This window comes from Papaver somniferum, chromosome 5 (assembly GCF_003573695.1).
Source record: "Papaver somniferum cultivar HN1 chromosome 5, ASM357369v1, whole genome shotgun sequence".
NCBI lineage: Eukaryota > Viridiplantae > Streptophyta > Magnoliopsida > Ranunculales > Papaveraceae > Papaver > Papaver somniferum.
This window is the reverse complement of record NC_039362.1, coordinates 154,542,707-154,554,313: the sequence shown is the minus strand read 5'-3', so window position 1 is coordinate 154,554,313 and position 11,607 is coordinate 154,542,707. Positions and strand designations below refer to the sequence as shown.

The following is an 11,607-nucleotide window of genomic DNA, read 5'->3' as shown; positions in this document are numbered from 1 at the left end:
CATCAAGATGCCTCGGAGAGGGAGAAGCACAAAAACAACTCAACCGCGTCCATGTTGAAGTATGCGGGCAAACATTAGTGGTAATACTCTATCGCCGTTTGCAACGCCTTGGCTACTACTGGCCAGAAATGGAGGCTCAATATCGGTTACTTCAAAGAACCTGTTCTAACTCTCAAGTGCCACCGCATCAATTAGAAGTTTTCAATATTGGTCACGCTGGGGACTGGCAGGAGCCATACACTCATTACCTTCGTGACGGTATGCTCCCCACCAATAAGAAGGAGGCGATCAAGATAAAACAAAGGTCAGATTCGTATTCCACGAAGGAATCTTATATCGTAAAAGCTTTGGAGGAAGTTTGCTACGATGTTTGAACGAACCAGAAATCTCAATCATGATGAAAGAGATGCACGAAGCCAAACACCAAGCAGATTCGTCTGACTTGGTCAGAGTCAAACCGCTGACTCATCCATCCTTTACTAGAGGTCAACCGAGAGATGTTAGTAAAGGAACTTGAACCAAGACTTCCGACTCCTATATTAACCCTCTAACCACAAGTTTCATATGCAGGTCCAATACTCCAATCTAGACCATGCTCTCCCCCTCAAAGTCAAACAATCTCGGAACAATCTCTACTCTTTCACCTGTTTCCACAGTTCACTGACTGAGCGATGTTACTGAATCTCCGTACACCAAACATATTCAGACAGAAGCTTTCAATTCCTCATCTGTAGTACCTTCTCTGTCTTCTGTCATCGACTTTCAATTCCATTTACACGTAGGTCGTCCTCTGCAACCCAAATAATCCACAGAAAAATGAAAAAACAGACTTCATTTTTCCAAACATAGATTCTCTCCTTTTATCAAACAAGTCTTTCTCTTCTCCTTTTTCTCCCCTTCTGCATGGCCTTAAACAAGAAAGAAAACCACCACCATCTTCTTCTTCATAGTAATAGTGGTAGTGAAAGTAATTCATCACCTAGCTCACCTTCTTGTTCACCTCGTCGTCGTCCTTCTTCCCCAAGTGCTCCTCCACCTCATTACAACAACAGAACAAGGAGAAGATTTGATTTACGAAAACCCCAAAATCGAATTAGTAGTAGTTTTATGGTCTTAATTAGAAATCTCAGGTTTTTATTAGTATTACCTTTGTTGTATATCTCAGTTTTTTGTATATATCTGGGGAATTTTGCCGACATTGTAAATCAAAGTCCTCTTCCTGGTTCTATTTACCGTTCTCCTGAGATCTTCATCAAGCTGTTGCCCCAAATCCAGTCTGATAATGCTTCTTCACTTCAGGTTTGTGATTCCCGATTTAGGTTTTCTACATTTTAGGTTTCATTTATGTTCAATCTGGTTTGTTAGTTATTAGTTTTGATGAAGTGGGGGATCTTTTAATGGTAAAATTAATGTTAATCGGAAAGCAATGTGGCCATTCTTAGCAAGATAAAAGGGGATCTTGAGTAATTTCATTTAACTCCTATTCCAAAAATGGGCATTATTCATTAGGTCTGTGGTCCTTGTAGTTGTAGGGGTTCTGTCAAGTTGGTGGGGATTTTACTAGTTTTTGCTGTGACATTAAAACTGTCTACTTCTTTACTTGTTTTCTGTCATTGAAAAATTTAAGTGCATATGATTTTACAGTATGTGTTTTGGAAAAGAGCAAAATGTCTCAATTAGAAGATGTTTTTCAGGATTACTCAAAGTTTTGTTTTGAGAATTGGGCTTTTTTGTTATTAAGTGAGAAAAGGAAGTTTCCAATGTTAGACTGATTAGATGCATTATTCTTTGAAAAAAAGAATTTCTGAGTTTCTTGAATAAATTGTTGTCAGCACTAACATGGTGTTGTGCAATAATTTTACTTGATCTGTCAGTTATCTGCTGTTCATGTTCCATTAGTTGTGGTGTTGTACAATTGTGTAAAATTATTTTTTTAATCAACAAGTTAAAGAAGCTATATCCCCATTAATCTAGGAACTTTTGCTTGCATTTTATCATTTGGTCTACATAGATATACAAATTGCATTTGAGATTATGCAGGATTGTACATTTACTCTTTGTTAGTTGATGTAATTTTCTAGTGCAAATGTCGCACATATTTGACATTGTATCTCGGACTTTGTAGTTGTCTTCCGTATGGAAATATGATCCTGGGCTGAAAAGTCAGAAAGCTTGTGCTGATACTTCCATTGTACAACACTCTGGTATGTTTTGATCTTGGACTTTGTTTTTTGAAGTCTTGTTCAGTATTTAACTTTAAGCAACACAAAGTGTAAACCGGAATTTTCAGCTTTTAATTCTGGAACCTGTATGTTGAACAGGTTTTCTTAAATCACTAACACTTAAGATGGATGCGATGCTCATATGTCTTAGTTTGTCTATACAAAAGATTTTAAATGTGCATACGCTTACTGTCAGTCTAGTAATATAAGCAAAAAAGTAATTATACTTGTAATCCCCAGTGCATTTTATATCAAAGAAAACCAGCAGGTCCCTAAAAAACTGTTTGAAACTCTTGACTAAATGATCCTAGCAGATTTATATCTACTTCAGATCGGAAGTTAGGCCTAAATTTGTTTAATCTGATTCTGAAAAAAAAAAAATATTTGAAATTAGGAAAGCAGTAAATAGCTCAATACTCAATAGGTTCTCAATTGTCTGTGCTGTCTAAAATACCTCTACCAAAATATGGCACTTGATCAAATAGAAGCTCATAGGAGTATGTGCGACCCACCATATACTACAACTACAAAATGTCTTATGCATTGAATCAATTTGGTCCTCTGTAGTTAGTTAACATCTATAAATGTTTTCAGGTTTGTCTGACTCTAGGGGTTACTTAATTGTGGACGCAAATGGTGGTCTTAATCAACAACGTTCTTCGGTATGTGATGATTTTCATATGAATGACATCTTCTTGGTGAATCAGACACCTCATTAACATATTTTTCATTTGGAGTCCCGCGACAGGCAGTCTAATTGAAAACATACTAGATAAATCCATAAATATATAGAGCTAATGGTGCTTTGTCTTGTTGATATAAAATAAATATTTTCCACTCATAGGCCTTTGAATCTGCTAACTTTCTGAAGATACCCTTGTCGCAAAACAATAAATGAACATGTCGAGGTACTTTATTCACCATTTGTGTCTGTGAACACTCTTAAAACTAGACACAATTTGCTGGCAGATTTGTAATGCGGTGGCTGTCGCGGGGATTTTGAATGCGGTACTTGTCATTCCTCGCTTTGAATTCCACAACATCTGGCAGGATTCAAGGTGAGAACTTATTTTTCTTTAGTCACTATCTGTTCTTTTTTCTTCATTACATAGATACCAGGTTATACAGCAAAAGCCAAGAACTCATCTTTCTTAGTTTTTGCTTTGGCCAACTATTACCCTAAAAAGAAGAAAAGAGATAGATAATATGTTAGGCAGTCTATTAAACAGATCCGATGGTGATTTTTGAGCTCCTGTTTGTAAAACTACAACTCTTTCCATGTACCACCTATTGATCCCTCATGCTTGCAGTAGCATTGTGTTTCTGTATGGCAGGTTCGTTGTTAAATCTAATTGCACAAATCGCCATAGGTCAGACACCGTGGGTTCTCTACGTAACTTATTTTGCCTGTCATACTTTTTGGCCCTCTGTAGTCTGTCCTCTGCAATCTGCTAAGCCTTCGAAAGAATTATTAAGGTCTTTTCTTTATTGAGAGTTATGTTTAAGTAATTTCTTAAGTAGCGAAGTGGGTGTTCATTTCTAGACTAATTAATTCTAAGAAATTATGCTTGAAATTCTGCAAAGATGAATCATTTATATGTTGTCATCTGAATAAGTTAATTATTGTTGGATTGCAACAATAATTTTGTTGATCTGTAACATCCTTTTTTCTGCTTTTTTTTTTTTTCATTTCTGGATCCCTTCAAGTAATCTGGAAGCTGGTCGCCTTTAACTTATCGCTACTAATTTATGCACTTTGTAGTGACTTCGGAGATATCTACGATACAGACCATTTTATATCCACGCTTGAGAGCCATGTGACAGTGATCAGGGAGCTACCTAAGGTATTGATGGAACAATATGATTACAACATCAGTAATATTTTGAATATCAGAGTTAAAGCTTGGGCTCCAGTAAGCTATTATTTGGGAGAAGTCCAATCTATCTTGCATGAAAAAGGGTATTATAACAACCCTCATTTTCAAATAAGCCCTTCCATTTCTTCCATGTCTGGGCATTCTTTTGGTTCGCATTTAGAGTTTCCTAGGCCCCATAGTTTCTTTTATGTATCATCTTTCTTTTCTAAGTTTTAAGTGATTCTCCTTGGCGACTCTGACCATGTTTTCATTTGATGCAGAGTTATCCGCATAGCCCCGTTTGCAAACAGACTGGCGATGGAAATTCCACCCAATTTTCAGTATCTTAGATGCTTGACCAATTATAAAGCACTAAAATTTGCTGATCCCATCTCAGCGGTCGCCAAGCAGTTGGTTCGACGCATGATTGAGAAGAGCACCAAGACTGGTGGGAAGTATGTGGCAGTCCACCTTCGTTTCGAAGAGGTAGTGATGCTTACTTTATTGGATTCCCGATCAAATATTTACTGTTATATTTTTACTTATGCAAATTATAGTAGGTTTCCAACTGAAAAACTGAGAAAATATTTCTTCTATGCTCAAACCAATAGGATATGGTGGCTTTCTCATGCTGCGTCTATGATGGAGGGGAGACTGAGAAAATGGAAATGGAAGCTGCCCGTGAAAAAGGGTGGAGGGACAAGTTCAGACGCAAAACTTACATAATTAGACCTGGCCAGAATCGAATCAATGGAAAATGCCCCATGACTCCCTTAGAGGTAGCTGATTAATATTTAGCCTGTCTTGAATTTTAAGTAATATAAAAGGGTCGTGGTAAAAAATGTTATCCCAATGTTGTCCACCATGTGGTCCCTGGAGGGGTGATTATTTGAGTCCTCTTATGGGGTCAATGAAGTATTTTCTGTAGGGGAGGATTCTTCACTGCCTGGCAAAATTCATATCTACTTTAGAACTTAAATTTATGCTGTTGGTCCCCACTTACCATCGTAACGCTCATAAATACAATGATTTTTGCAGTTCAATACTTATACTTCCCTATTATAGATGTATTTTAAACTTTTTTTGTTAGAAGCACAAACATACACTACATAAACACCATATCTTTCTTCATTGAGTAATAACTTCAGTATCATAATAGGTTATAACTTATGGATCTTTTTTATTTGTCAGTATAGGTGGGGATGATGCTTAGGGGTATGGGTTTTGGTAACAACACTTCAATATATCTGGCATCTGGCAAAATATACCAGGCCGAACGGAATTTAGCTCCTCTACTTCAGATGTTCCCTCTTCTACAGACCAAGGAGTCCTTGGCAACCTTAGATGAACTTGCACCATTTGAGGTGATTCTTCTTGCTACTCTTTAGTCTGTGGGGATCTAGTTTCTCATTCTCCATATTTTCTAACAGTTCAACCATAAACAGATTAATTAAAGTGCCTTCTTTCACAGGGTTATGCTTCAAGGTTGGCTGCTTTGGATTACACTGTGTGCTTGTACAGTGAAGTCTTTGTGACAAGTCAAGGTGGAAATTTCCCACATTTTCTAATGGGCCATCGACGCTTTCTTTATGGACATGCCAAGACCATCAAACCTGACAAAAGCAAGCTAGTTCTACTGCTACAGAACACGAGTATCAGGTCATTTTTTCCTCCTCATCAGGGATCTACCCAAGCAATTAGGAAGTACAAGTGTTTTGCATGTGAGATAACATATCACATGTATTAAAAAGTGAAACACTGCTATCAGTGTTTGTGACTGTTACGTATCCGTTCTCTTCTTGACGGTATATAAATCTTTAACACTTGGAACTAATAAAACTCCTGAGGTAGTTCCAAATTGAATTAAAATTTTCAGAAGCTTAAGAAATGCTTGAATTACGTCTTTTGTAGGCATTGAAATCAAGGGTATGAGAAAAGCAAACTTTCCAGTTTCTTGATTATTGGGAAGGTCATTCCCTTAACTGTATAGATGAATATTCTACCTTTCGGAAGTACTTATATTTGTATTTATTGTATTCGATTTCACAGTTGGAACACATTTAAAGGGCAGATGGAAGCTATGCTTGCAAAAAGCAATCGCGAGGGAAAGATGCTTTTGAAAACCAGAATGGGCAGCAGAAGAACTTCAGTCTACGCGTACCCATCTGAAGAGTGCATGTGCGTGGAGGGATCTTCATATTCAACTCCCGGGTAATTTCATGATGTCAAGGAACTGGATAAGTGTTATCTGCCATGTAAGAGACATATCACCTTCGCAGTTTCCGTATTTTGTGCATTCATCAGCCATCAGAAGTTGCATGCTACTCTCTGACATGGGTACTGCAACATAGGGCTCCATATGTTCTAAGAATACGTTAACTTGCAGAGTGTCAAGAGTCATGCTGTATTAGGGCGAAGTCCTAGTGTGTGTGGCCTACAACTCGCCTTGCCTCAAGTTATTTCTTTACTTTATTGTCCCATTTATCATTTTTTCTTATATTTTATGTCACTTAGGAAGACCCTGCAGAGGTGATTGTGCCCTTGGGGTATTGTATAGACAAAGAGTCCAGCTGTCCAGGTATACATACAAGTTTTGTAAAGTTCCAGTCTGTCAGTGCTTATGGATTTGTTAGAAATGGAAGTTCTGGTTTTCGCATCAGGTAAAAGTCATCTAACCTCAGTGAAAGAATATATCTAGAAAAGATCATTGAATTCGTTATCGTACAACTGCTGCCTATAGAGAATGACGAATCAAGCTTACAAAATGATCCTTATCTTATTTGGCATTTGTAAAACTATCCAGGCTTCTAGTTCTACAATCATGTAATACATGGGATATCCAAAGTACTGGCCAGGAGGAGTTGCATCTCTTATTTTCTCTTTGGATGATATTTACTAGACCTACAGGTTAGCACCTCTAAGCAAAAAGTGTGACTTGCAAAGCTCCTTAACTACAGGATAGCACCCCTAAGCCTAAAACCCAAGAAAGGAGCTTTGCAACCACTGCCTATACCCATGGCCTATAGGTGACCACAAGTGCGATTTCATATTCAAATGAGTACTTTGTCTTTTTGAAAAGCAAAAAAGCTAAGATAAAGAACACAAACTTTTGAAAAATGGTCTTTGTTCTTTGATTTTGAAAAAGGAACCGGGGACCAATTTTATACCTCAGTGAGAGTAGTATGTGTGTGGGAGAGTCTTTCTTCTTGTAAAAGCAGTTGGCACACCTGTGTTCTAATTATGTTAAGCAACAAACGCAACTCCGTGCAATCATTCGCTCCAACTCAATACACTCAATAGCCCTTTCTGTAATGAAAACCCTGCGTATATAAACTAATTTTCTATTTCACTTTTATGTGAGGACAGTAGTTGTGAGATGAGTATTATACGGCGACAATGGTAGAGTTATAAATAGCCAAGTTAACTATGCAGGAACGGTGACAAATTTGCATAAAAAATAATAAAATACATGCTACTTGCTCGTTTCGTGAAATGTAGCATAAAATGCATGGACTCTTTATTACGGTTCATAAATTTGATGACTCAACAAGTGGGATAATTTGAATAGTAGATTTGTATTTTTCCTTTTGTCATCGAGTTACTGATTGGGAAAAATTAAAATGACCAAACAAATAGATCTCAGAGAATTGACAGGACAAAATACGACCATATGTATAATATCTTCTACTTCTTAATTGGAATCTGAAAGAGATCGGACGTATAGAAGAATACACACTCAATTAATTAATAAACGTACGTTGCACCTATGTTCCCTCTGATTGGCTACATGCATGGTACCGCGAGTCTGACAAAGGCCCGCATAACCGACCAGCAGCTTTCTCTTTGGCCGAATAAGTTGTCGCTGATAGTTCTGGCTCAGCAGCTGGAGCGTCGTGATAAAGCGGCCTTGTAAATAAACCTTCGGTAACTATACACTGCAGTGTATAGTATACATGCCAATCAATCCCATTCTATACTTTTAACTGTTAGCCTTGCTTGTCTCCTTAATGGATTGGGTATATCTCTTTACGAACAACTTGCATTATTACATTGAGTTGTTGAATTGTGATAACACAAAAAAGCATGTTGTGTGGTGGGTCAGCCCGCTCGTGCATTGCATGAGAGTGAGGGTCCAGAAACCATAAGAAAACTGATATATATCACAGAGAAAGCAGATCATCACCAGTACTGCTTCTTATAGTTGGAGCTAGTAGTAGTAGTGATATTTGCAGAAGATAGATAGCCACATTCATTCAGATTCTCATTCCATTACCTGCATCACCAGTACTTTATCCTTCCCTCTCTTTCTCTAGATCTAGTTCAATCTTATTATCCAGGACTCATTCTTTCTCTCAGACGTATACAAGTTGTCTGATTAAAACCAAATAATTTATAGAAATGACATCCGAGAAAGTTGAGACAGTCATTGCAGGTAACTATGTCGAGATGGAACGCGAAGAAGATGATGCCTACGCAAGTGGCCGTGCTAGTAGAAGCAAATTCTCCAACTTCTTATGGAATGGTGGTTCAGTTTATGATGCCTGGTTTAGCTGTGCTTCTAACCAGGTTTAGACAGACATCAGTTGTCTCTTTAATAATCTACTGTCTCTAATTTATAGCTGTTGAAATATATACTTAAATTACTCTGATCTTGTGTTGTGTAGGTTGCTCAAGTGCTGTTGACGTTGCCATATTCATTTTCACAACTAGGGATGGCATCAGGGATTGTGTTTCAACTGTTTTATGGGTTAATGGGAAGTTGGACTGCTTACCTTATAAGCATACTGTACGTTGAATACCGTACCAGGAAAGAAAGAGAGAAGGTGGATTTCAGAAACCATGTCATTCAGGTACACAAACATTCTTAAAACTCTCCTTATTAGCTAGATTCAGTTGTTCTAGTGTTTTTCTTAAATTTGATAGTATCACTTGATTATGACAGTGGTTTGAAGTACTTGATGGGTTGCTGGGGAAAAACTGGAGAAATGCAGGATTGTTTTTCAACTGCACTTTCCTGCTCTTTGGATCAGTGATTCAGCTCATTGCTTGTGCAAGGTACAGTTCGCTGTTCTTCAGAGAATATGCACATCACTTCATTATTTGCTTTGATATTTCTGTTTTATTATATATTAAAAGAGTCTGATTCGTGATAAGATGTGTCGGCTTGTTCATTCTTTCATTCATATTCTTTATATTATTATGCAGTAATATTTACTACATCAATGACAATCTCGACAAAAGAACTTGGACATACATATTTGGAGCTTGTTGTGCTACAACTGTTTTTGTTCCTTCCTTCCATAATTACAGAGTTTGGTCTTTTCTGGGCCTTGTGATGACAACTTACACTGCATGGTATCTCACCATTGCATCCCTACTCCATGGACAGGTATATATAATTATATACATATATATTTTCAGAAGAGACATGACAACACATGTTGTTATCTGTTTGTCTGCTCATACGATGTCCGGTAATTCTTTTGTTACTGTATAGCATGGTGTATATATGTTAATTTCTTCTTTGATTTTTATTTTTTTTATTTTTATGAAGAATGAAGGAGTGGTGCATTCTGGCCCGGCAAAAATGGTTCTATATTTTACTGGAGCCACCAATATTTTATACACCTTTGGTGGACATGCTGTTACAGTGTAAGAACTTACCACCACTTGAAAGTGTTTGGAGAAAATGAAGCAAGTTTTATTCTACTATAAAGGGAAAAAGTGGAAGAAAAATTAATAAATCTCCCTTTAGATTTTTATATGAATCAAGTTGAAATTAGTTTGAGTACAGTTATGGACTTTTTGAATTGCTTTAGATTTCTTTATATATACCATTGAAAACCTTTTTCATTGTTTAAATTTTGTGACTTAATTTCCCTTTATTGATCATTATTATAGGGAAATAATGCATGCGATGTGGAAGCCACAAAAGTTCAAGATGATATACCTAATTGCAACACTATACGTACTAACACTCACTCTGCCGTCGGCAATTTCGGTGTACTGGGCATTTGGAGATGCGCTATTAACTCATTCTAATGCATTCGCTTTGCTCCCAAAGTCGGGGTTTAGGGATGTTGCTGTTGTTCTCATGCTCATTCATCAGGTAACTAAATCAGATGTTTCAACTTCAACTTGTTTTCTATATTATCGTATCTAAGCTACTGAATCAAAGTGAGAAATTTTATGTTCTTGCTTGATGCAGTTTATTACGTTCGGATTCGCCTGTACTCCATTATACTTTGTGTGGGAGAAATTCATCGGGATACACGAGGTCAAGAGCATATTTAAAAGAGCTCTGGCAAGACTTCCGGTAGTGATACCCATATGGTTCTTGGCTATAATATTTCCATTTTTCGGACCTATCAATTCGGCTGTCGGAGCTCTACTTGTTAGCTTCACAGTCTACATAATTCCGGCCTTAGCTCATATGCTGACCTTTGTTTCTCCAGCAGCAAGAGAGGTACAAAATTATAAAATCCTTCGACCAATAATACATGAAGTATATTATACATACGTGCACTTATATCTGACTTCATTTTTTTTTCCTTTGTGCAACAGAATGCCGTGGAGAGACCACCAAAATATCTAGGAGGATGGACAGGAATTTTCTCTCTGAATGTATTTGTGGTGTGCTGGGTTCTGGTGGTTGGGTTTGGATTTGGAGGATGGGCAAGTATGCTCAACTTCATAAACCAAATTAACACTTTTGGTCTCTTCACCAAATGCTATCAGTGCCCACCTCATAAAAACTAAGTAAAAGTTAGTAGTTATTGTGTTCCTTCATCATTACTACTACTACGACCACCAAAGTTTGAGATCTACCAAAGAAAGAAAAATAGTATTAGGTATAGCAGCATATGTAAAGGGTTTGGCTCTAATCTTTTCTTCTTCTTTTTTTTCTTCTAACTTTTGTGTGGTTACATTATTATATAAACCCACCACCTTCTTCTTCTTCTTTTTTTTCATTGAAGGAAACAAACCCCCTTTGTTTTGTGAGGGTTTGATTCCCTTTAGTTCAAGCTTAGTTTGATTTGTGTATGTGGTTATCAAGAAACATTGTTGTACTATTATTAGATTGATTGATTGATAATGGTGGGTAATAATTTTTGGAGTGGACGCATCTATTATGAGATTGTTTTGCTTTGACTGATTCTGTTTGGCCTACTCTAAATGAAATGGGTCACCTTATACTGGATGAAAGGAACCATACGTTTTGCTTCTAATTATCTACTAACGGTGGCAAACTCTCTTCCTTTCAATGAATCTTAATCATTCAAGAGAATTCTTGTGCCATTTCAACATTGGTTTGAAAATCTAAAAGGCCTAGTAATCCATAACATTCTTGAATTTCTCTCGGTTGGTGTAAATCTTGGTTCTGCCGCATAGTGTGATTGTATCTTGGTTTCATACATTCGGGTCCAAAGTGAATATGGCTTACTCCGTTTGATCACATTAGCTAGCTAATATTACCTCTGTTTCTACAAAATAGGCTAAACTAAAAAAATAATAGTATCTCTTTTACA

The 11,607-nt window shown here is 37.1% G+C and overlaps 2 protein-coding genes across 2 annotated transcripts; both read left to right on the top strand.

The window, feature by feature from the left end:
- The first annotated feature begins 584 nt into the window (after positions 1 to 584).
- LOC113283274 (O-fucosyltransferase 10-like) lies at positions 585 to 6,744 on the top strand. The gene is made up of 10 exons (XM_026532481.1): positions 585 to 1,299; positions 2,126 to 2,204; positions 2,817 to 2,884; positions 3,192 to 3,280; positions 3,985 to 4,182; positions 4,360 to 4,564; positions 4,690 to 4,857; positions 5,275 to 5,442; positions 5,550 to 5,737; positions 6,128 to 6,744. The coding sequence occupies exons 1-10, from the start codon at positions 904 to 906 to the stop codon at positions 6,291 to 6,293; spliced, it is 1,725 nt and encodes a 574-aa protein (XP_026388266.1). The 5' UTR covers positions 585 to 903; the 3' UTR covers positions 6,294 to 6,744.
- Positions 6,745 to 8,252: 1,508 nt separating this feature from the next.
- Positions 8,253 to 11,208, top strand: LOC113283273 (auxin transporter-like protein 3). Its single transcript, XM_026532480.1, has 8 exons — positions 8,253 to 8,644; positions 8,743 to 8,928; positions 9,021 to 9,133; positions 9,284 to 9,467; positions 9,633 to 9,730; positions 9,980 to 10,187; positions 10,287 to 10,544; positions 10,643 to 11,208. Exons 1-8 carry the CDS (start codon positions 8,477 to 8,479, stop codon positions 10,835 to 10,837), a joined length of 1,410 nt encoding a protein of 469 aa, XP_026388265.1. The 5' UTR covers positions 8,253 to 8,476; the 3' UTR covers positions 10,838 to 11,208.
- The last annotated feature ends 399 nt before the right edge of the window (positions 11,209 to 11,607 follow it).